This window comes from Lactuca sativa, chromosome 6 (genome assembly GCF_002870075.4).
Source record: "Lactuca sativa cultivar Salinas chromosome 6, Lsat_Salinas_v11, whole genome shotgun sequence".
In the NCBI taxonomy this organism is placed as follows: domain Eukaryota; kingdom Viridiplantae; phylum Streptophyta; class Magnoliopsida; order Asterales; family Asteraceae; genus Lactuca; species Lactuca sativa.
The window spans coordinates 149404770-149430559 of record NC_056628.2 but is presented as its reverse complement, the minus strand read 5'-3'; the positions used below and the strand labels follow the sequence as shown (position 1 = coordinate 149430559).

Genomic DNA, 25790 nt, shown 5'->3' with positions numbered 1-25790 from the left:
CCCCGCTTTGCGGGGTTGGATCCGTTATAAAAACCTGTCTAGGGTCAAAATGTGAATTTAAGTTTTACAAAGACATTAATTTGCTTCACAAATGGGCAAAAAAGGAATTTTACAGAATTTCAAGGTTGATAAAAGATCTAAAGACCAAACAAACTCATTCTACTCGGATAATCCATACAAAGAAAATTAAAAAAATACCCTTGTTCTGGTTTCAAAATCTCTATCACAATAAACATTTACCTAGAAATACCCTAGAAGCATCTACAAGACCTGAATTTAATAAAAAAGAGCATTAGCAGACAACAAAATGACAAAAAAATGACCTTGTTCAAGTTACAAATTTACAATCACTTCCATTATATTAAATTTGTGTGTTTGCTACACGATTCATCCATCTGACTCGAGTCCATGTTTTAACTAACAAAACAACATAACTAATTAATTTACTCCCCTGAGACATTAAACAAAACATATACACAAAAATACACGACAATATTCTGCAGAAAAAATCCTCAATATTTTTTATTTTCTGGAGATATATTCATGCTGATAATGTACAAACAAATCCTTCTCTAATGGTTGCGCCCCATCCAAGCTTACTGTTTTTGTCATCTAAGGGAAGTAATTTACAGATTCTTATTGTTTAAAGCTGCTCCATAAAAGAACAAATGGAACAATGAAGATGATTGTAATCGGTGTCCATTTCACAGGTTTTCACTGCAACAACCTGTGAAATTTACGTTAACAGCTAGCTATTTTGGATGATAAAAAAAAGTATTTTTTCAACAGGGTCACAATAACAGTAAAAAGTTGTTTTTTTTTGGATGTCATTGCTATTATTGGATAATTTGTAAAGAATATCTCAATGATGTGATTGGTAGAATAACCATATTCAGTGATGCCAAATGCACTACTAAGAAGGCACTATATATGAAAAAATGACTACCTGTTTGAAGTTTAGCACCCAATCATGATTCACATTTGGTTGTTTTCTTTCTGGTTTTACCGTTTCTCCAGGAATCATATCTTCTATAGTTTCAAAGGCAGAATATCCTGAAGATAATCAAAGGGGTGTTAATGTGGTATCACAAGAAAGGCATATCTAGTATAAATTGTATAAATTATCAAAAGATTCCGGATCCATATCTGATAAAATAAAAGGCAACTGCTAAACGTCTCTAGTTTAGGTCTTATGTTACGAAGATGGGAAAATAACTAAACGAACCATAATGTAAGTTAATATTAAAGAAAATAACCCAAAAAAATTGAAAAATAACCATAAGCCCGGAATGGAATCGTTTAAAATTGAATAAAAATAGTAATTTAAGAATATATTCACATTAAGGAAAACTTAAAGTAATAGCTAACCAAATAAAGGCACATAAGAACCTGAAGACAAAAGATATCACAATGGATTTTGTGAAACTACACTAAGAAATTAACAAAGAATCATTCTCAGAATTTTGTTTTTTATGATCTAGGATTGCACCAATCAGGTCAGTTGACTAAGTGACTATTATATAAATTCTGGTACTGTATGTTTTCTAATTTGGTTCACTTTGTTAGATTATGAATCCCTAATTTTGTATTATCTATTTTTGTATCATGTTGTGTTTTCTGTTATAATTATATGAATGTAATTTGCTCCTCCATGATGATATGATTAATCTCTTATATATAGGTAATAATCACTCCCTTATTATTATTATTAAATCCTAAATAAAGAGTAAAAACCACATATTCTATTCCCTCATGTCTTTTTGTAACCACAAAATTTTAAAATGACAGACTATTTTTGATCAGAAATGTCATAATTTGTTAGGTGATGGTGGTCTTTTGACTCCTTTCTATCTAAAATGTATAAATGAAGTATGGTGACTCTTTAGTGCTTGATAGGGTTTTAATGTGTTCAATGTGATTTCTAATATTGCATCTTATGTACCTCTAAAATTGTTTAAAACCCAAATATGATTTCTAATATTGCATCTTATGTACCTTTCTAGTTTTACATTTGATAAGTAGTACCAAGTGAATCATATGAAATACTAACTTTGTTGTTTTGAATCCAAGGTGGTAATATAACACCAGCAATCACAAATTCACAGTCGCAAAGTCTACATTGTAGATATCACCAGCAAATAGCAATCATAAAGTTAGAAACAAAGTCAAATATATATGCAGTAGGGAACCAGAAGCAAACACTCAATACTTGAGAGCATTAAAGGAATAAGATGTGATGTGATGCTTACCAGGTGACCAGGTCGGACTCGTTAGTCAAGAAAGGAAAGAAGCCTTCCTCCGACATCGCTTAATTTAGTTTGTCGGTGCTTAATTTAATGCTAGAATTCGTCAATCAGCAACAACAGGAGGGAGAGGGAAGAATAGAAAGGGCTTCGTTTTGTCTAAGTTTCTTCCATCACCCAAACTTAGATCAAGAAATTTTCAAAGAAACACCAAACAAATAAACAAATCAGTCTCTTGAATGAAGTTAAAAATGGGGTTTTGAGGTGTACAGCAAATTGGGGTCGCGTCTCTCTCCCAATTTGATTTGCGTTAATTCCAAGCCCTTTAAGCCTGTTGATGACGATGCAATCGAAGTTGAAAGAGATGAATAATTACCTTAGCATTCGATCCTAGGGCTCTAAAATCCATCAAAGCACAATGACAATTCTAACTTACAAATATGGCCACCGGTGTTACAGGCCAGCTAGGCCCCTGTCCTCTGCTTCACTACTTCCTGAGGAGACGACAGTCTACGCCTTCGACTGATGGGATAGACCACAGGTCAGGCAATAACTCTTCCATTTCTAACTCCAAATAACACCACCGCTGCTACTGACGCTTGCTGATTGCTTTGTTATTTCGTTTCTGTCTTGGAGGCGACAAAGTAGAAGGGTGGAGACGGTGGTGTACAGTTGCTTGAGGCGGAACCCCTGTGGGGGATTAAACCAAAGTGGGGAAGGCGAGCAGGGGAGGATTGACCCGAGGAACTGAAGATGTGAAAAAATCGATCAGTGGAGCAGGGAACAATAGGGTTGGATGGAATCAACAGCTGGAATAAATGAGAAGTAGAAGACGCGGTCAGTTGAGCGGTGATGGAGTTTTTGTTGTCAGTATCTAACTGGTAGCAGCTAGAGGTGGGAGCAACGAAGAACACGTATATTAAATATAAAATAATAATAATAATAATTTCCACCAATAAGAAGCAGGTACTGTTTAAGTGGCCCTTCTAAATTAGTATGTATATATAATATGTGTTATGTGATTGTATGGATTTGGGCATTTAAGAGTGTTTTGGAAATAAAACATTTAAAAGTATGATTATTGGAACATTGCATTTGGACTTATGTTACATCATTAAAAAGAATAAAATGATATTGTTTTTGTTACGCATGAGAAGGTTGAAAATTGTATGATTGTATAGCTTTTAAACTCTAAGTTGAAACTCATATATGAAAAGGGAAAAGAGAATAGATAATACGACAAATATGGTAATTAAAAAAAGAGTTTTCATAAAAATGGAAACCATGCATAAATGGAAATCTGCCCAGTATCATGATAGTGTTAGCCGTCAATCTCTGTTTTGCCATGATACATCTTTTACACAATCCCCACATTTTGCTTTTTCTTAACCAATAGAAAAGATCTTCCATGTGCAAGACACACTACGAACACAGAAAAGTGAAAAGGAAACACACACAAACACACACTCAAATTCTCTCTCTCTCTCTCATCCTTGTTTCATTCACTCACGAACCCTTGCAGTTCATTGCTCAAGCACAATAAATCACCATATTTGTGGCCACATTCTCCACATCGGTTAGCATAATTTCCTCTTAAACTCTTAGATTGATTTTTGATAGCATCTTGATTAGCCCTGTTTTTTTCATTTTCAGTCACATTCCTTTTCTTGCAATATAATACCTAAGGGTAATGTATACCAAAGGAAACATATCCTGTCATTGTGTGGAAAGGTACGATTTTCAACCTCTCTAGACCAAATTTACAGAATTGCTCAAAGATTCACTGCCAGATAGTTGTGAATGGCTGGAATGATGTGGCTGATATGAAAGGAAGGTTACTAGGTATATACGTAATCTGCAGAGAATATGTATCTGCTAGGGCTTTATTCAAGGAATTTGACTTTTATAGTGATGAAAGATGGGCTTGGCTTACAAAAGGTTTGGTTATTTCCCGAGTTTTACCGCATAGCAGTGGCATGTTGTTTTATACTGCTAAAATGTGGAATTTCTCCAAGTAAGTACGTGTTTACCCCTCTGGTTAAAGCGTCTTCTGAATTAAGATCATTAAAAGGGATCAAATTTTTTGATGATGAAATTACAAAGCTGGGCTTTGAGGATAACCTTCACTTATCTACTGCCTTACTACAATCTTATTCAAACAAAAACTGTATTGAAGACGCACTGAGGGTCTACAACAGGATCGATAAAAAAGATGAGTTGTGTGTGAGTGCGATCCTCTCCTGTTACTCAAAAAGGAATGATTTCAAACAGGTTCTCTGCATATTGAACGAAACGAATGCAACCGGCCTTGAACCTGGGATAGAAAACTACATGATCGCCCTTGGTGCCTCTGAAGCTGATACTAAATTCGTGACAGGGATTCATGGAGTGGCGATAAAATGTGGATACATGATCAACTCAAATATGGTCAGCAAATTGATGTCAGCGTATATAGATTGCAAAAGGCTCTGCGATGCGGAGAACCTGTTAGGAAATGTAACCGATGACAATATCAAGCAAATTGTTTAGAGCGTGTTAATCCAAGGATAAGTTGAAAACAATCTCATAATTGAAGCCATGGGATTGCTTTCAAAACTATACTCTAGATGTGAATTGGTTAATGTGCCACAGGTATTGAAAGCATGCTCGTTTCTCGGATTCATACGTCCCGGTAAAGAAATCCACTGTGCAATGAAAAGAGGCATGATAGCTACCGACATCCACAGTGAGACAGCCTTGCTAAATCTTTATCGTAAATGCGGGCATATCCAGTACGCTAAAAGAGTATTTGATTCGATTGAATCGAAGAATTTTAGCACTTATAACTCCATGATATCTGCATATGGGGAGCAAGGTCTTTTAGATGAATGTCTTTCTCTGTTTCACGAGATGAAAGGAAGAGTTGACAACAAGTGTTCAGATGATGTCCTAACCACAATTTTTAAACATGAAGAGTTTGATGAGTCAAGTGTTTTTGAAAAATAGATTGGATAGATATGAAATTATTAAAACGGGAAGGAGTGTTTATTTCTCATATTTTTCTTATGAGAATGGGTGGTTTAATTTGAAAAAAGAGTAAATTACTAAAATCGTCTCTATGATTTGGTAAAAATTACACATTTGGTACCTAACCTTTTTTTTGCATTCGGATCGTCCTTATGGTTTGATTTTGTTGCGTTTTTCGTCCCTATGGTTTGGTCAAAATTGCACGTTTGGTCCCTAACTTTGTGTATGTAAGGAACGAAAAATGCAACAAAATCGAACCAAAGGGACGAAAAACGCAACAAAATCAAACCACAGGGACGATCCGTATGCAAAAAAAAAAAGTTAGGAATCAAACGTGCAATTTTGACCAAACCATAGGAACGATTTCAGTAATTTACTCTTGAAAAAACTCTGTAGGGAAAATGCTTATGTTCTTTCCGTTTTTGTTTGTCTTGTTTTGTAAACGTCGGCCATTTTGAAATTATGTTGCTAATGTGGGATTGTGGCCTCCACTCACTTGCCTGGGTGCCAAGAACAAACCATAACTGAACTAACCGATTAATGTGATTTCATAGCATATATAGGGTTTTGGTTACTATCAGTTTTGGTTTCGGTTTTAGTCGATTAATGGGTTTCGGTTTGGTTATCAGTTAACCTTTATGTTGAAAAAGTTGACTATGCAAGCATTTCCCCTGTTATGTTCTCATCTCATCAGTAAAACCTTTAGAGTATGATTCAAATTGCATAACACAAAAGATTTCAATTTCTAGTATAGCACATTGCTAAATTGCTAAAACACAAAAACATCTTTAGTTTTCCTGTACTTTAAAAACTGTAAATGTTGTTATTATACAATATATCTTATTGTGTTTTTCATTCGTACAACTTTAGAGGCATTTAACTTGGCAGAAAAATAGTTAGAGTATCCACCTCATAATTCAAAGATCACTCCCATGAATAGATGATTATGCTTCTACACTATTACCAGCATCTAGCTTTTGATTTATTTCACTGATAGGTTGAGAAGAAGAAAAAGGATCTGCTTAATAATATTTTGTAACTTGTGAATATGATGAACCGATCATAGCACAAATATTTTTGGGCTCGTGTCAAACATTATGTTGCTTAACATCAATAATACACAATCCAGCACCCAATTTTGAGCTCTTACTTTGCATTTTCAAATATGTCCACATGGAACTTTTCAGACCCAAAAACTCCTAAAAAGAACAACAAAACCAGAACAAACCTCCAATTCGTATATTTAATGACATTGACAATTAATTATTAGAATGTGGACATAGATTCAGCAGTCGATCACTTGAAAGATAGAAGTTATAGCTCAAATGAAATTAAAGGGTAAATTACACCGTTGGTCCCTCGTGCACATGCCAGAAAGCATGTTTAGTCCCTATTTCCAAAATTTAACTCGTGCAGTCCCTCGTTGTTATTTATCTTGCATGGTTAGTCCCTATGCACGTTAACTGTTAACTCCTTCCGTTTAAGCTACCCACGTGCCTTGCACGCAGGGGCATTTTCGTCTTTTCAGGGTTTTTATACATGAACCAGTATGGCGCGACTTCGATAACCGATCATTTCTGATTTCATCCTCCGTCGACCCTTAGCATTGCACGAGAAAACCCTAGTTTTCTACGATGGTGAACTGGAGGATTAGGCAAGAATGGGAGGAATACGACCTCCAAAGCTCATACGGTAAAATTTTCTACATTTTCAGTTGATCATCCATTATACGTTCCTAAAACGTAATTTTTTTTTGGGTTCGCAGCTGACAATCCAAGTATGTTCTCGATACGATTGAACTATGGTGGAGTTTTTACGAAGTTTCCAGGCCGCAAATACATAAAGGGGAAGATGAAATATATTGATGGCATTGATAGTGACTTGTTCTCGGTGCATGATATGGACGAGATAATGGAATTGCTTGATTGTGTGGAACCAGGTAAAAGTATTTATTATCATTTCAAACGACCAACCTGGGATTTAGATTTTGGGTTGTATGCTTTGGGTTGTGACGAAGATATAAACCACTTTAGGTCATACGTGTATGAACACAAGGTGATAGAAGTGTATACAGAGTTTTGGGAAACCAAGCTCCATACGTATCAAATGTCCCCAAACCCTGCAAAGATAAAGATACACGAAATTCCTGAGTCCCTTTGTCGTAAAAGCTTGTTATTGACATGGTCAAATTCAGGGGATTGTCCTAGTGAAGAAGCCCCTGTTTTTGAGAATGTAGAAACTATGGACGAACCCCCTAGTACATTACTTGAAACAACCTTGGAACAACCCCTTGTTACATTGAGTGAAACAGTTGAGTCAACCCCTGCCTATATACCAAGAATTGATAGCCCTTTGACTGAACCAATGATAGGAAGCACATGTCCTAATGTTGATGGTTTGGGTGATACATTTGAATGGTGTGAACCTTTTGGTGGGACTCCTATGGAACAAGATGAACCAAATAGTGAAAAAGCAGGTGAAGACAGTCAAGCTAGTAAAGACAGTCATGATAGTGATGACACTGAAGATAGTGAATACAGTCAAGATAGCGATTACATAGTTGATGAAGATAATTTGTTAGATGATCCAGAGGTTGATATGAAGAACTTTCACCTCAACATTGACAAAGAAGTGGAGTGGGTTGGAAGTTTTCCTGATGATCGAGATGAAGCAGTAGAAGGTGATGAAGAATTAGAGGTTATAAACACTGAAGAATTTGTATCTGCATCTTCATCAGATGAGGGTGAAGCTAGTAAAAAAAGGAAGAAGATAAGAGATTTACGAAGAGCACATAAGAATGAAGCAGCTGCTATCAAAGATCCATTTTACATCCACCAGACTTTTAGCACAGCCAAGGAAGTTAAACAACAAATTTATCTTCATTCCATACAGAGTAGAAGGGAGTTAGACTTCGTCAAGAATGACAAAAATAGGATTAGAGTGGTTTGCAAAGAGACAATACCAAACCTTGGGATATTAGAAACAGGTGGGACCAGCAAAAGTAATGACAAAGTGGGACCAAGTCAAAAGAAAAAGAAAGTGAAAGATGGTTGTATTCATAAATGCCCATGGGTCCTACTAGTGAGTAAGTGGAAAAAAGACATTAACTGGACTGTTAACACCTATGAAAAGCAACATACGTGCCTTCAAACAAGGAAAATTAGGGCATGTAACTACAAGTTTCTCTCTGAACAGATTGTTGACACAGTGGAGGCAAACCCAGAAATACCACTTAGAGCATTACATGAGATGCTTGAGAAGAAATACCAACTTGGATTGTCAGACATGAAAGTTCATAGGGCGAAAACGAAAGCCCTGGAATCAATTAGGGGAGATTTTGCTGCTCAGTACTCATGTCTAAGAGACTACTTACAGGAGGTGCAGAGTAGAAATCCAAACACCACAGTCAAACTTCAAGTGCAAAGTGAACCATGTTATGCATCTGAGACCAGGGTATTTGAACGAGTATACATTTGTCTTGGTCCACTAAAAAGTGGATTTGCAGCAGGGAAAAGAGATTTACTAGGGCTTGATGGTGCATTCATGAAGGGTCCATACCATGGTATGATCCTGACAGCAGTGGTATGTGCATAATCATATTTTAGTATTTGATTAATGTTTGACCATAGTTAATTGTTTGCTTATTACTGTGTTTGACATGATAATTCAGGGTTTAGATGGGAACAATTGCACATACCCTTTGGCATATGCAGTTGTTGAAGCAGAGAACTTTAATTCATGGACCTGGTTTTTAACTAACTTAGGAGATGATCTTGGTTTGTATGCAAACTCCAACTTCACTTTCATATCAGATAGACAGAAGGTAAATAAATTTCTCCATTCATTTTCACATGCATGTTTTACAATTCAATAAGCAACTTCACTCTTTTGATGATTTAGGGGTTATTGCCTGCACTTGAGAAACTTTTCCCAGCAGCAGAGCATAGATATTGCCTAAGGCATCTTCATGAGAACATGAAACGTAAATGGAAGGGCAAGGAATTCAAGGATTGTCTTTGGAAATGTGCAACATGTACCACCATACCACAATTCAACAGTGCCATGGAAGAACTAAAGAAACTTAACAGTGAAGCATATGACTGGCTTAATTCTATTCCACCTAAGCACTGGTCCAGATCCCACTTCTCAGGTATATAATATTATGTTTATAAGTGTATAATTTTTAAATATAATCTAATACAGTTGTGTTTTATTAGGGAGGGCACATTGTGATGCTGTGTTGAATAATATGTGTGAGAGTTTGAATAGCAAGATAGTGAAGGGTCGTGATAAGCCAATTATCAGTTGCTTGGAGTTTATTAGGGAGTATATCATGAGGAAAATTGTCATGGTTCAAAAAGAAATTGATAAAGCTAATGGCCCATTAACTCCTACAGCCACTAAGACCCTTGAAAAAATTAAAGAAAGGGCAGCACAGTGTAGGGCAGTGTTCTGTGGCAATGGGAAGTACCAGGTTACAAGTGAAGGTACTAATCAGTATGTGGTTAATATGGACCAACAAACTTGTTCATGTAATAGGTGGGAACTGACAGGCATACCCTGCAAACATAGTATAGCAGCTATATGGGATATGAGGCTCAACAATGAAAATGTTGGAATACCTGAGACATGGGTACACCCAACTTATTGGCTCAAGACATGGAAAGAAATGTATGTCTTCAAAGTTGAACCTATTAATGGGAGGTTATTGTGGGAAAAAAGCACATGTCCTACCAAGTTGATACCACCAAAGTATCGTGTCCCTATTGGCAGACCAAAAAAAAAGAGAAGAAGATCTGCAACAGAAGATGATGGAGTGTCCACAAAATGGAAATCTGTAACATGCACAAAATGTGGAAATGTGGGCCATAATGGAAGGACCTGCAAGGGACAATCACAGACTGGGAATGGAACAGGAGAAGGTGCAGCAGGGAATACAACAGGAGAAGGTGCAGCAGGTAGCAGTGGTGGTGTACAAAATGGAGTTGGGAACAAAGGAAAAAGCCCCATGCTTTGAGAATTTGTAGTTTGGTATCATGATCATGAAGGATAACTATGTTTTTGTTAGGCATTTATTGCCATATTACTTTGTTGTTATGTGTTGTATTTTGATACTTTGTTGCTGTGTAGGATAACTATTTGTATGCCATAAGACTATGTTGTTATTTTGGATGTCCCTTTATGTTAATGGTCAATGGTTATCTTGGATATTTTAGAGTTTTTGTCCTTTTTAATTGTTATATTGGATGCTAGTATTGAATGGTATATTGCATATGTTGCAAATACCACATTTTCATTAAATTTGAACACCAACTGATAACACCACATTATGATTACACAATATATTGCAACTAAAATTGAAATTTTTTTGTTAATACAAATAACATTACAAAGAGTCTCCATTACAATATACACATACCAAAATACTAACAACTTCATTACTTAACCTACACTTTATATATAAGGACTGAAACAAAAAAAAACCCAGCTAATAACTAGGTAAAGCTTCAATTTGCGATTTTGTTCTTCAAGTTTCATCCTAAACGCCATACAATCACAGTCCTGATCATAATCATTCACCCATCCTATGAACTTGCATAATGGTCCCTGAACCAATTAAAGTAGATGAAGAATTAGGGCAAAATTAGAGAAGACGAAGAACGAAATTGAAATCATTAACCTTACCTTTACTGTACAAGCATAATAGAGTTTCCCAGGGATTCTTTTGCTATAAGATGTGCGAATCACTGCAGTGGCTCCACAATTGCATTTAATATCGATCATTGTTATGTATTTGGAAGAAATCGATCGAACGAGGGGAAGAGACGAACGAGGGGAAGAGACGAACGAGAGGATACAGAGGAAAAGAGGGTTGCAGTGTTCTTTATAAAATTTAAGGTGTAACGGCATTAAATATGGACACAAACCCTAAAAAGACGAAAATGCCCCTGCGTGCAAGGCACGTGGGTAGCTTAAACGGAAGGAGTTAACAGTTAACGTGCATAGGGACTAACCATGCAAGATAAATAACAACGAGGGACTGCACGAGTTAAATTTTGGAAATAGAGACTAAACATGCTTTCTGGCATGTGCACGAGGGACCAACGGTGTAATTTACCCGAAATTAAATTACCTTTCCTTCCTTCATGCCAATCGCGGATCAAAACTCCAACACTTAATCAAATACGTTATCCTGTTTCAACATTAAAATAAAATCACTTATTTTTTGCTAGATCTTTTTTTTTTTGCTCTCTAATCAAATATTGTAACTACCATATTAATCTACCACTCATACATAATACATTTGTTTTAACTTTCATGTTTTCTTATATTCTAAACAAATAAATTTTTTTTGTAATATATATATATATATATATATATATATATATATATATATATATATATATATATATATATATATATAGGTTCAGGTTCATTTGAGACCATTCTAATTTTGTGAGACCGTGAGACCAAATCTAAAAATAATTTTAAAATGCAAAATAAATGGAAAAATCCAAAAATTCTTTTTTTAAATGTTATTTTCGAAACTTTAATTAACTAAAAAAAATATAAAAAAAATAAAAAAAATCCGTTTTTTTTTTTGAAAAATACGTGAAATATTCTAAATAGAATATTTCACTGACATATTCTAAAAAAAAAATTTTAAATGCAAAATAAATGGAAAAATCTAAAAATTCTTTTTTTAAATATTATTTTCGGAACTTGAATTAACTAAAAAAAATAAAAAAAAATTAAAAAAAATTAAAAAAAAATTCTATTTTTTTTGAAAAATACGTGAAATATTCTAAATAGAATATTACACTGTACATATTCTAAAAATAATTTTAAAATGCAAAATAAATGGAAAAATCAAAAAATTCTTTTTTTAAATATTATTTTCGGAACATGAATTAACTAAAAAAAATAAAAAATAAATAAACAAATGCGTCTCACGGTCTCACAAAATATAAGTGGTCTCAAATGAACCTAACCCTATATATATATATATATATATATATATATATATATATATATATATATATATATATATATATATATATATATATATATATATATATATATATATATATATATATATATATATATATATATATATATATATATATATATATATATATATATATATATATATATATATAGGTTCAGGTTCATTTGAGACCATTCTAATTTTGTGAGACCGTGAGACCAAATCTAAAAATAATTTTAAAATGCAAAATAAATGGAAAAATCCAAAAATTCTTTTTTTAAATGTTATTTTCGGAACTTGAATTAACTAAAAAAAATATTAAAAAAATATAAAAAAAATAAAAATAAATAAAAAAAAAATCCTTTTTTTTTTTGAAAAATACGTGAAATATTCTAAATAGAATATTTCACTGACATATTCTAAAAAATAATTTTAAAATGCAAAATAAATGGAAAAATCTAAAAATTCTTTTTTTAAATATTATTTTCGGAACTTGAATTAACTAAAAAAAATAAAAAAAAATAAAAAAAAATAAAAAAAAATTCTTTTTTTTTTGAAAAATACGTGAAATATTCTAAATAGAATATTACACTGTACATATTCTAAAAATAATTTTAAAATGCAAAATAAATGGAAAAATCAAAAAATTCTTTTTTTAAATATTATTTTCGGAACATGAATTAACTAAAAAAAAATAAAAAAAAATAAACAAATGCGTCTCACGGTCTCACAAAATATAAGTGGTCTCAAATGAACCTAACCCTATATATATATATATATATATATATATATATATATATATATATATATATATATATATATATATATATATATATATATATATATATATATATATATATATATATATATATATATATATATATATACTTGACGATATTTCTAGAAAAAAAATTGCGTTTCCTTATTCTCTGATAAAATCGAACTCAATTCCTTCTAGATTTGTTGTTTTCCAGATCGTCTACATCTTGCTTCACATAATGATTTCAATGGGAAAAACGATTTCTTTCTCCGAAAAAACGATATAACAAATCGGAATCCACAGAAATCAGTTCATCCTCTACATATCTTCTTCCATCATCGCTTGTTTCCTGCTTCAGAAAACTATTTCAAAAAAAAAAAAGACGATTTCAAAGAAAGAAACGACTTCTTTCACAGAAAAAACGAAATAACAAATGCGAATTCACATGAAGAAATTTCAAGTCATAGAAATCGGCTACTGCATCCCCTTTTTTTTAGGTAATTGATGTCTTAATTTTTACTTAAAATTTAGAACTATCAAAGAGTCTTTGCATGCAGTTGATGACTTGTGTCAAGAAACATATTTCTTAGAACATATATAGGTGATTTCTTATTCTTTTTTATGAAATTAAATGTGCACGCCAAGTGTTTGATGAAATGGTTGATCGAAATTGTCGTTCTATGTAATTGAATTGATAAGAAACTACAAATCAAGGATTTATATAATCGTGATTGATTTTATTTTGAACGATTTCGATTTTGAATTCTGATTTTAGGTAATGATATTGTTTTTGAGTTGATTTGAAATGGTTAGGAACTACAAATCAGGGAATGTTGTGACAGACATCTATACCAATGTTATGTCTGAACATATTGACAAGAAGTTGATATTGTTTTTCAATTAACACCATTCTTTTATTAGGTTTGGGAGATTTACTTGAAGTCTGATTCGTGCAGTGGAAGATTGTTGATGTTTATCAGGTGATTTTGGTGTAACTACTACATCTTTTGGAGTCTGATTGGAGACTTGGACAGTTTTACCCTAGAGATTGTTGATTTGATTTTTAATAATTGTTGCATTTGGTTTACTATTTGGTTGTCGGGATTTTTTAAGGGCCTTAACTTTTTCTGCTTTCTTTTGTTGGTGGACCTTGGGTTGTGGTTTGTTGGTTGTTTCTGGTTGCTAATGAGTTTGATTGGTACATTTGAAATGGTTGAAACATTTGATGTGGATTTGTTGGATCTTTTAGTATTTTTCTCTTTATTTGGAAATGTAGTGAAGTCACATAAAACGTCACTGCTATTAAAGAAATTGCAGAAATACTACAAATTAGTGAATGAGATTATAGGTATGACCTGCTTAGGAATCTGATGTTGTAGTATCACAGTAAGATTCTGGTTTATTTCAAAGTTTTGAAGTAAATAAATAAATTGCAATTACCATATTACCCTTTTGAGTAGGCTTGCCTTTGGGTCAAGAAATATTCTTGGGATTCTTACACAAAAGAAAAACAAAATAAAAATAAAAAAATAATGTAAGTAGGAATCAAATGAGTGATATGTCGTGATCAATTTTGGAATATTATTACATCAATTTGTAATTTGCTCTAATACCATTTCGTTTAAGATGAATGTCAAAACGAGATCTTGAAAAGCACCAATGTCACTTGTATCTATCTACCTTTTGCCTTATTTTTTTTGTCAAAACAAAATTTTGAAGTAAATATCTACCTACCTCCATCCCCATAAAAGTACAAAACTATTATCCATAGGTATTAATGGTCATTGTGACAAGATTGGTAGCCAACAAGGTTATGGTTATATTCAGCAAGAGCTCTTGTTGTATATGCCACAACATCATGACCCTGATATGTGCCAACTGTTTTTATAGGACAAGAGCAAATCGGTGGAGCCAATGAGATTATGAGCATGCATCTGAAAGGCCATCTGGTCCTTATGCTAGGCTGGCATTTTGTCTAGCCATGCCATATATTATTTTGACGTAAATGCCCTCTTCAAGTCGTCATCGTTATCATTGACTTGACACAAGAAAAGCCAACAATCATGAAAGTAGTATACAAATAAACCTGCATGTATATTGACACAAAAGTTCACTAAGACATTTAATCAAACACCTAGTATACAATCTCAAAAACATCTCAATTTATAGAAATCGCCACATAAATATCGACCAAACATCTCAATGTAATGAAATTAGTAAAAAAGATACAATCAACCTAATTTAATTTCATCTGATATGCAACTAGAACCAATTGAATACGATAAAATCGAATAACAACCCATTTTATCACGTGATTAACCAGATAAAATTAAGAAAAATAGCATGATAAGAAAACCTCTAATGGAAATAAAATGAATCTTAGTGACTTGGGAAGAATCAAAGGACTCACTGCAATCGAAGAACTCACGGAAAGCACCGATCTTGGTAATTGTAGTGGAAGTGAAGCTATATCATGATCGAATCAGTCTTTCTGAGTTCTCTAACTTGATAGATGCGAAAGGTATGGAAGAAAATAATGCCCAGTTAACTTAAAACGACGTCAGATCGTTATTTAGTACCTAAATCTATATACCGTATATTCACTTTTCCCATATATATATATATATATATATATATATATATATATATATATATATATATATATATATATATATATATATATATATATATATGGAAAAGTGAATATACCTTTAAAGATATATAAGCTTAGGTATCCAAGTTCACCATAATACGTCGTTCTATTTGATATATTCATTATAATGTTCTTAAACTTCAATCCCTAACTGGATTTACTTTCAAGATCTTTAAAATTTCATTATTATCTTGCACTTACATCACATCTTTTTGCCGAACACTTACTAAGCTATATATATATATATATATATATATATATATATATATATATATATATATATATATATATATATATATATATATATATATATATATATATATAGAAAATCAAGATCAAATAAGAAGGAAATTTTTGGTAAGAAGGTAAGAAGTTTTTTTTCTATATATTTTTTTCGCGAACAAACAAAATGAATCATTAGATGATTCATTTGTAAGGTGATTCACAAGAAAAAATTCTCAAAAAAACATCGTGATGATTCATTTATACAATGATTTTGTTGTTATTCACTAAAATTGTCACAAAAGTGAATTTTTTCTTAATTTACTTAAAAATGAATCATAAAGATATTTTTTTGGGAATTTTTTCTTGTGAATCATCTTACAAATGAATCATCTAGTGATTCATTTCTTTTGTTCGTCAAAAAAATATGTAGAAAAAAAACTTTTTACCTTCCTACCAAAAAAAATTTCTTACCGGACATATATATATATATATATATATATATATATATATATATATATATATATATATATATATATATATATATATATATATATATTAAAAAATGAAAAGGAAAAAAGAAAACATATGTGAAATAATTTTTTTATTCAAATAGGAAAAGAAGAAAAGGGGATAAATAAAAACCATAAGAGTTAATATATCATTTCAAATACAATAGACTCACATCAATTAACTCAAATATATAGCTATTTCTCAATCATTAAACATAATTATTACATCTTTATTATTTTTTTATTTGACATGGTTTTGAGATAGTGGTTTTGACTTGATTATTGGGTGGGTTTAAAATCCCCTGGCTTACAAGATACGAAACATACTCGCGAGCTTCTTCAACATAGGCCTTCATAAGATTCTTCCATTCTCTCTTTAATTCCTCCTCATAGCCATTTAGAGACTCATATCTACTGTCATCTAGGCTGTCATATAGAAACTCGTTAACTTCAAATCCACTTTCATTAACTTCAAGTCCACTTTCATTAACACGAACTAATGGACGAGGACAATGTTGACGGGCGAGCTCGACCTTTATCCTTCGACCATAGAGTACCTGAAAACTCATTGTCATCAAGAAAATAAGAAGGCAGTGTTTGGTACAACCAAAGTGAAGAAAGAACATAATAGTTCATTCCAAACAAACGTTTTTTGTTTTGCATTATGGAATAGGATACATTGTTCTTGAAGGAATTTTATTGCTTGCATTTTGTTAATACTTAGATTTGCTTAAGGAGGTGTGCTTTTTGTTGTTTTTTTATCATTCAAACAAGGAATGGAATGAAAACTTGTAATATAATCCATATTAGGTGAATTGTCCATTCGTTTCGTTGCTCAGAATACAATAATATAATTAAAATATAAATAAAAAATTAGAATGTTTAACGTAAGATTATAACTTTAAAGTTAATAACAATGAAATAGCTACAATAATATAAATAAAAAATTCAAATTTTCTCTAGTCATGTCTTCTGCAAGGGGTGTAAGTGAGTCGAGCTACTCGTGAGCTACTCGGGATCGACTCGTTAAAAGCTCGATTCGAGATCGAATTAAATGAGCCCGAGCCGAGCTCGAGCCTAAATATGAGGCTCGTTTATTAAACGAGCTCGAGCAGAGCTTCAATTAGTGGGCTTGCGAGCCTAAACGAGCTTAAACGAGCCTATATATATATATATATATATATATATATATATATATATATATATATATATATATATATATATATACACACACACACACACACACACACAAGCTCGTTTAGGCTCGATTAGGCTCGCGAACTCATTAACTTGTTCACGAGCCGAGCTCGAGCTTCATTTTAAGGCTCAAATCGAATCGAGCTCGAGCTTCCTCAAAATTAAACGAGCCGAGCTCGAGCTTGGTCAGGCTCAGGCTCGGTTCGTTTACAACCCTATCTGCAAGTAGAGGCTATCATAGATGACATGACTAGAGAAAACTTGAATTTTTTATTTATATTATTGTAGTTATTTCATTGTTAGTAACTTTAAAGTTATAATCTTACGTTAAACATTATAATTATCTTAAATACATGATAAGATAAATACATATTTAAATCACACCCACGGATGACATGACTAGAGATAATTTGAATTTTTATTTATTTTTATTTTTAACTATTATGGTGGTTAATCGATTTATATAGACATGTTTAAGGACCATATTATCTCAATGGTTAAGTAATTAAAAAAAACCATTTGTTTGACAAAAATAATTACTAAAAAGATACATATTTTTTGGTCATTTTTTGTTAATTTGGAATTTTGATATAAGTTTTACTTAAATAGACATATTTTAATTTGATTTTATAAAACACTTATTTGATATTTTTTTAGTTTTCATCATTAAACCTGTTTGCAAATATCAACTAATTCTTCCAAGCTAACTTAATATGTTTTTTATTTTATATTATTTATAACTAATATTATATTTAATTATTCGAAAACTGCACAATTATATATAAAATAATTTTAGTTGTTTTTTTTGTTAATTTGATATTTTGATTTAGATTTTACATTTACCATTATATTCAAATTTTGTAAATCTTAAAAGTAGTCTTTAGACAATTTTTTTATGTTTAACTTTTGATTTATGTTTTCATTGTAAGACTTTATTTAAATTAACAAATTAAGTATATTAGATTAAGGATTATAAAATGGTAGCATTAAAACGATATTGAAAAAATAACCTTATAATTGAAATAATAAATAAGTTTAATGTATTAACTGAAATAAATATTTAAAAGTCTTAGGAGTTTCAAATAAATATAGTTGAAATCAAATTCCATTATTTTATAAAAGTTTCAGGTACATAATACCTTGCCATCCATGTGCCAAAGAGCATTGCTAGCTGCGTTACGAGATATATAAGTAATAAAGCCGAACCCTCGAGACCTACCAGAATCTCTATCAGTGACAATTTTAACTGCAAAAATCACAACAATTGTAATGAGTCGACATCAAATGATCTCAGTAAAATGTAAATTTGGAGTGATTTGTATAAACTAAATGTGTATAAACTAAATGTTAAACGTTTGTAGTACCAAACGAGCTTCCAAATGCCCAAATAGCATTATACTTCTAATGCTAGTAGATTGATATGTACCTTCTATTAATGATCCATATTGCTGGAAAACTTCTTGTAAATCACTTTCATCCATCTCATAAGCAAGACCTGCATATGATATGCAAGCTTTGTTATTCTGTACCCTGTTTTTGTGAAACACGCACATCTAATATGATAAACCTCCAACCTCCAATGAAGAGTTTGGCAGCCGACATGCTTTTGGGCGACGGGAAAAGTGGTGAATTTGAGGTACATAAACCTATCCTGACATGCTTGCTTCCCAAAGGTTTAAGCAGATTGCTAAATCTACTAAGAAAAGCCATTATGAAAGGGGCCTAATAAGAATGAAAATTTTGAAATAAACATAAGATGACAGAATATATATATATATATATATATATATATATATATATATATATATATATATATATATATATATATATATATATATATATATATATATATATATATATATATATATATATATATATCGCCATTTCATATTACATTAACATGTCAAAATTCTAACTCAGCTAATTAAATCTTCGTCGGATCATTCAGCAGAATGCACGATTGAAACCTAGGCTGCTGTTGCATGCACAAACTAAAATAGCGCAGAAATTTGAAACAGGTTTTTTAGATTAAAAAAAACTAACAACCTGAGTCGTCGGTTTCTCTAAGTCTCGCCGCCGTTTGCACTTATCTCTCTAGCTGCCGTCGCCCGCTTTCACCCCACGCTATCTCCAGTCGGCACTACCTTGGGTTGAAAGTAAAATGTAAATCATATATAGATTACAAACGCAGCTTTTATTGACGTACTAGATTCGGTTAAAACTGGTCCATGTACTGCAAATCTGCAAGTTTGGTCCCATTTTTTAGTATCCCTACGATCATCTTTAACTTGTATTTAGTTGTGACATTGCCCATTACTCTTTGGGGTGCTCATTAACCTTAAATAAAACTTCACGGGTGCCCATTACTCTTGTGAAAATATGGGTTATTTTCTAGAGAATTTGCTCTTAGAAGTGGTTAACAGGTTTTATTTTTGCTTTTTTTTGCTTGCTCTTTCTGATCTTAATCATCTATATAGACCAGTTTGATTTTGTTTGTATTCACATCTGGAAATAAAGACCCAGGTTTAAGTATTGTTTGTTTTGATCTGAGAAGGGTTCGTAAAGAGGTGGTGGTCGCCACACCTCAGTTGATTAGGTTGAGTCCAGCGCCGCCATTACAAGGGTTTCAGCTCGCCACCATTACAAACCCTAACCCGTTACAGATTCAATTCAGAGATGGTGACGACAAGGAGAAACACGATGGTTGGATAGATCTACACTGAGAACGGCAACGATAAGGGAACAAGTCTAAACCCTAGTCGTTGCCGCCTTCGACCCCCTACTAGATCTTGATTCATTATGGTTGTTAACGATGATCGGGTCGTAGAGTTTCATGTTAGGGCTTCTTTTAACAGGAGGAAAAGGAGGAGGAGATCGTCGTCTAAGGATGAGATCAGAGACCCATTACTTGATCTGATTTCTTCTTCTTGAATGTGTTCATTAGAAAACCCTTCATCAGATCTGATTTCATGTATGTTTTCTTGAGCGTGCGTGTTTGGAGAATAAACTTAAAAAATATGGAGTGTTTGTGTATGTGTTCATGAATATGAATATGTGTTCCTGAGTTTCAATGTGTGTTCTTGAGTGTTTTGTATTTGCACACAGAGAGAGAGAGAGGTAATTTTTTTAAGAGAGAGACGGGGGGTAAATTTTTATTAATTTTTTAATCATAAAAATATATAAATAAATAAATAAACTTAAAAAACAAAAAAGAAGGGTAAAATCGTCATTTCAAAAAAGTTTAAAGTAAATTGGACCAAACTCGCAATAAAATGAAAACTTTGGACCTGTGGTGCTAGTCCAAACCTTTTTGGATCAAAGTGGCAATTTTCAACAAACCACAGGGACCATTTGTGCAGTTTAGTCTTTTTAAATAGATAATAGAGAAAACAAAGAAGAAGCGATGACCGAGAATAAAAAAAATAATAAAAAACAAAAAAAAAACAGAGAAATCAATTTGCCCCCATTCGAACCCTAATCGATCAAGATTTTTCAAATGGCTATTGGATTTCCATGCAATCGGCCCACATAAGGAACAAATTCAATCTCGTTTGCCCTACATAAGCCAATACATATGGCAAAAGCATTCATGACTGCTGTGTTACTCGATTCACGCCTTCTTTGTAGCTCTTTCTTAGTCAATTTTGGAACCGTCATCTTCCAATTCAAGGTAATCTTCCTATCTGTTTTTAAAATTTGTTAACATCTTGCTACGAATCGATTCTTTATACAAGTTTGAGTAAGGTTTTTGATGTTAAAATCTATTCTTGATGTTAAAATTCTTGCTATGTTACAAGCAACTATATGTCATTAGATAAGTGTTGACTGTAAAAAAGAAAGCAATGAATCCTTTCATTGATTGTAATTTGTTAATAGGTTATGTTTTACCTGTATATACAATGAAAAATTGTTTTACTATTGCATTTTTTTGGGGGGAATTTTTACCCTACTTTGAATAACAATAAAATCTCCATACTAGCTCGGAATAAGCAGATTCTTTTCCCAGAATGTAGTCCTCTATATTGACTACAATGTAGGCTTAAAAACAACTTAATTGGTTAAGATTTGACTGAGTAACGAACACCCCACATTCTACGTGTCCAACCTAAAGAAGTGTCTATTTGACGAAACTCTTGTAATCCCACCCGATGAAGTCGAGGTAAACGAGAGTCTACACTTCATAGAGGAACCTGTAGAAATCATGGACAAGGAGGTCAAAAGGACGAAACAAAGCTGCATACCCATAGTGAAGGTCTGTTGGAACGCCAAGCGAGGGCCTGAATTCACCTGGGAACGAGAAGATCAAATGAAACAGAAGTACCCACATCTTTTCCCTAGCTCATGAGTACCCACTCTAAAACTAATTTCAGGACGAAATTCCCTCTAACGGGGGGATAATGTGACAACTGGCAGTTTCTGGGTCAATCAAAGTCAACAAGTCAACAAAAGTCAAACAAGTCAACGAAAGTCTACTGATTAGGACATAAATTTTGGGTTTATACTTTATTTTAGAGTTTTCGGTTTAGGGTCGAAAACTCTATGATCTCGCTTTTAGAGTTCTCGGTTTAGGACCAAAAACTCTATGATCTCGGTGGCACTGGACCGAAATCACCATGTGATTTCAGTGGACTAATGATGTTTTCGGTTGAAAAGAAAAAAAAGGGAGTTGACTTGTGACTTGACAGACGTATCTTTTCCCAATAAGAAATATTACAACATATAACAATGCCTTTACCCAACATCACCTCACACCCCCCCCCCCCATCTTTAACTTCGGCCGAGAACTCCTCCAACCGTCACCATCTTCAAACTTCTTCACTTTTCTCTCAAGAAACAAGTTCAAACCTTCCAAGGATTAATTCTTCATGTTGGTTCGTAGAATTGTTGGTAAGTATTTCTTGTTAATCTAGTGTTTCTATACACTTTCATGCTAGTTTCATCTCATTTACACACATTATCATGTGTTAAAACTCATAGGATAATACCATCTTCAAAGACTTCTTCAACCACCTTCAAGTGTTCTAGGCTTTAAGATCTTCACCATCACCTCTTTAACCAACCGCAAACATACTCAATGTGAGTTTATACCCCCATATTTTCGAGTTTTCATATTTTATGGGGGGGGGGGGGGGGAGGAATACAAGAAATATTTGAAATATTTACATAAATGTTTGCATGTTTCATTTCTATGTTGAATATAAAGCATTATTTGCATGAAATATGGTTATTAATAGATTTTAGAACATTTATTTGTGGTATGTTAGTTTTGAGATGAAAAACTGTCACACCCCCGAACCAGAACGGTGGAAACGTCTGGGGGCGGGTGACTTTATTTTGTGATATCATAACAAGTGTATATAAATGAAACATACGCATTCATCATCACCATACATAAAATATAACAACATACATGGTTTGCATCATTGTATTCATCCATAAATTACATCCCAAAAATAACACGTGTATGATGAAAACAAATACAACAATTTCCAAAGTCCAAAGTTGTCAATCTGCTTAACGAGTTCCTGAGAATACAAGTTATTTTGGAAAGTGCAACATATAAAATGTTGGTGAGTTCATAAGCATGTTTATATAAAAAAAAAACTTTGTAGTGGTTTGTAAACTCCAGAAAATCCGATATTTTTTTGTAAAAATAGTTTGTGAGTTTTGTTTAAAATCTTGCATTATAGCATGTGCATCCTTGTATCTTGTTTGAAAGTGTATAGAGGATGATCCCCAAAAAATCTTGTATTTTCTGTATTATTGTAAAATCGTGGTCTTAAACCTTAAGACCGAAATGAGGTGAATAGTATAAAATAATCAACATAATATTTATACCTTGCAAAAACTGAGTTATGTGTGTATTCAGCGTAAATCTTATAATAGTTTTGTTATTTTCTATCTGAGTCATTATAACCATATTAATATGACGGAGTGTCTGTCTTGACGTTCTTCAAGCGTCGATTTCTGAGAAGACATTTGTCACCCTAGAGTGATATTATTTTCTCCAAATCATATAAATTTAGTAACCTATATTCATTTATGGGTGATGCTTGAATAATGTTAGATATAATTTTTGATATAGTATTATTCTTAACTATTATTATAGTTAAATAAGTTTAAAATTATTATTTAATTATTTTTTATTTCGGTTATTTATTATTGGTTTTATAAAATCATTGGTTTTATGTAACATTTGTATTATTATAGTATTTAGTTAAATATTAATTTTGATATAATTTTCTTTTAGCTTTTGTTGTTGGTAATTTACGTTTAAAATACCTTTTTCCTTGGATATTTGTGATTTTTTTTTAGAAAATAGCGTTTATGAGTTTTTTTTTAAATATATTCGACATTTAATATTATATTTAAATTAACGAAAAAAGTATAAAATGAATAAGTATATTATGTTTAAAATTTACTAGTAAGTTTCTAAATTAATTATATTAATAATAAAATGCATTTACAAAATAAAATAAAATAATTGTCTATCTTAATCTAAGAACTTTTTTTTATAAAAGAAATGTTTATATCCACATAGACAAATTAAAATTATTCCTATTTATTCTTTCTATTCATCTTCCTATTATTTTTAGATTCTGACGAATGAAATAAAAATTTATTAATTTTATTAAAATATGAAAAATATAATAGAAAAAAAATATTTGATTTCTCATCTACATATTTTATTATATTTAATGGTTATATATCCAATGTTATGTATATTAATAAAAAATGAATCTAAATAAGATGTTGCAATCAGTTGATTAATATTTAAAGTTTTGGATTTTTAATAAAAATATGAATGAAAAACAATCCTAATAGAGACAATATGAATAAAAAAATTTAGATAGTTAAAATGGATATTGTACATATGGTAATATGGTAATATGAATTGTTTAAAACAATAATATTATTTATAAATATATTTTTTTTGTTTCTATTTTTCTTTTCATTTGTGTATAGAATGTTGTTATGTTGTTGTGATCCGTTAGATATATATCCTTGTATGTTAGGATATATGAGTAGCGGTATGTTGGTTAGAGTACTAGTATGTTGGTTATCGTCTAATGGAGTGTCCTAGGGGTTGTATGTAGTAAGGTAGAATAGCCTGAGAACTCTTGATGTAGACTTTCTTGCATGTTTCTTGTTTGGATGTGGCTCTAGAGTAAGATCACCTATTCGGATGTCTATCTCACCTCTTGTTATGCATTCTTTGGATATTTTTATGTGCTTATGTGGTTACTTTATTGCTTGTTTGATTATATATGTTGACATATTGTGGTGGTCCTGCTTTGTGTTGTAGGCCAATATATCAAGTGTGTGTCAGTTGTAAGCTGTAGGCACAGGGGATGGGCAATCCAGTCGGGAGACCGTGGGTCAAGGGCAATCCAATCGAGAAACTATGGGTTAGGGGCAATTCAGTGTTATACAGTGGGTTCGGTGTGCATACATTGTGTATGTATTGTTGTGTGAGGTATTTTAGGAGAAACTCACTAAGTTCCGTGCTTACCAAGTTGATTATGTTTTTCAGGTACCATTGGTGATCGTGGGAACACAAAGACGTGACTATATACATTCATCAAAAGCATTGGGGACTCCATGTTTACTATATTGCTCTGATCTTTAAACAATGTACTTTAGAACAAATGATTTTCTTAAATTGGATTCCATATATGCAAAGTTTTACCTTAATTAAAAATGAAAAATTTTTTATTTGAAAATGGGATGTTACATATAACAAGAGAATTCGGGGTTATTTGTTTAAGTTGTTATAAATTAATTATTGTATTGTTATTTCACACTTATTAACTTCTATATATCTATTAACTGTTTTGGCTATATTTGCTTTAAGTATTGTACAAGATACTTAAAAGCATTTAAATATCAATTACATATTTTTATATCAAAGTTTTGAAACTAAAGTTGCAAGAGGGCATTTTGATTCATTATTTGTCGGCCAAGTATGCATACTACCATGTGAAATCCAACATACATATATTAATAATATATATTAACTAGGTTACAACCCGTGGGAACCACGGATAAAAAATTTATAAAAAAATTATATTATTAATAAGAGTTAAGTTTGTTTAACACTTTTTCTATTGATTATTTAAAATTAATATTAATATATATTTGTAAAAAAGTATATAAATTTGAATAGATGCTATATGACACATACAACGAAAGTCTATTGATAATTATC

The 25790-nt window shown here is 31.9% G+C and overlaps 4 protein-coding genes and 3 long non-coding RNA genes across 7 annotated transcripts; 4 read left to right on the top strand and 3 right to left on the bottom strand.

Moving 5' to 3' along the window:
* Positions 1-331: 331 nt before the first annotated feature.
* On the bottom strand, positions 332-3125 carry LOC111898772 (uncharacterized). Its single transcript, XR_002852703.2, has 3 exons — positions 2250-3125; positions 947-1053; positions 332-727 (listed from the first exon to the last, which is right to left on the bottom strand). It is a non-coding gene; the product is annotated as an uncharacterized LOC111898772 (long non-coding RNA).
* A 524-nt stretch (positions 3126-3649) lies between these two features.
* Positions 3650-5279, top strand: LOC111898771 (pentatricopeptide repeat-containing protein At2g33680). The gene is made up of 2 exons (XM_023894648.3): positions 3650-3819; positions 3897-5279. Exon 2 carries the CDS (start codon positions 4110-4112, stop codon positions 4770-4772), a length of 663 nt encoding a protein of 220 aa, XP_023750416.1. The 5' UTR covers positions 3650-3819; positions 3897-4109; the 3' UTR covers positions 4773-5279.
* Positions 4821-5228, top strand: LOC111898798 (pentatricopeptide repeat-containing protein At1g06140, mitochondrial-like). Its single transcript, XM_023894674.1, has one exon. It carries the CDS (start codon positions 4821-4823, stop codon positions 5226-5228), a length of 408 nt encoding a protein of 135 aa, XP_023750442.1.
* Positions 5280-6915: 1636 nt separating the features above from the next.
* On the top strand, positions 6916-9287 carry LOC111898769 (uncharacterized). The gene is made up of 3 exons (XM_052764756.1): positions 6916-8831; positions 8927-9072; positions 9150-9287. Exons 1-2 carry the CDS (start codon positions 7029-7031, stop codon positions 9002-9004), a joined length of 1881 nt encoding a protein of 626 aa, XP_052620716.1. The 5' UTR covers positions 6916-7028; the 3' UTR covers positions 9005-9072; positions 9150-9287.
* A 1279-nt stretch (positions 9288-10566) lies between these two features.
* On the bottom strand, positions 10567-11361 carry LOC111898770 (uncharacterized). Its single transcript, XR_002852702.3, has 2 exons — positions 10935-11361; positions 10567-10856 (listed from the first exon to the last, which is right to left on the bottom strand). It is a non-coding gene; the product is annotated as an uncharacterized LOC111898770 (long non-coding RNA).
* Positions 11362-13148: 1787 nt separating this feature from the next.
* Positions 13149-14260, top strand: LOC111898787 (uncharacterized). Its single transcript, XR_002852709.2, has 2 exons — positions 13149-13494; positions 13919-14260. It is a non-coding gene; the product is annotated as an uncharacterized LOC111898787 (long non-coding RNA).
* Positions 14261-15011: 751 nt separating this feature from the next.
* On the bottom strand, positions 15012-19134 carry LOC111898797 (uncharacterized). Its single transcript, XM_052765054.1, has 4 exons — positions 19008-19134; positions 18721-18827; positions 16696-16941; positions 15012-15083 (listed from the first exon to the last, which is right to left on the bottom strand). Exons 1-4 carry the CDS (start codon positions 19132-19134, stop codon positions 15012-15014), a joined length of 552 nt encoding a protein of 183 aa, XP_052621014.1.
* Between the last annotated feature and the right edge of the window lie 6656 nt (positions 19135-25790).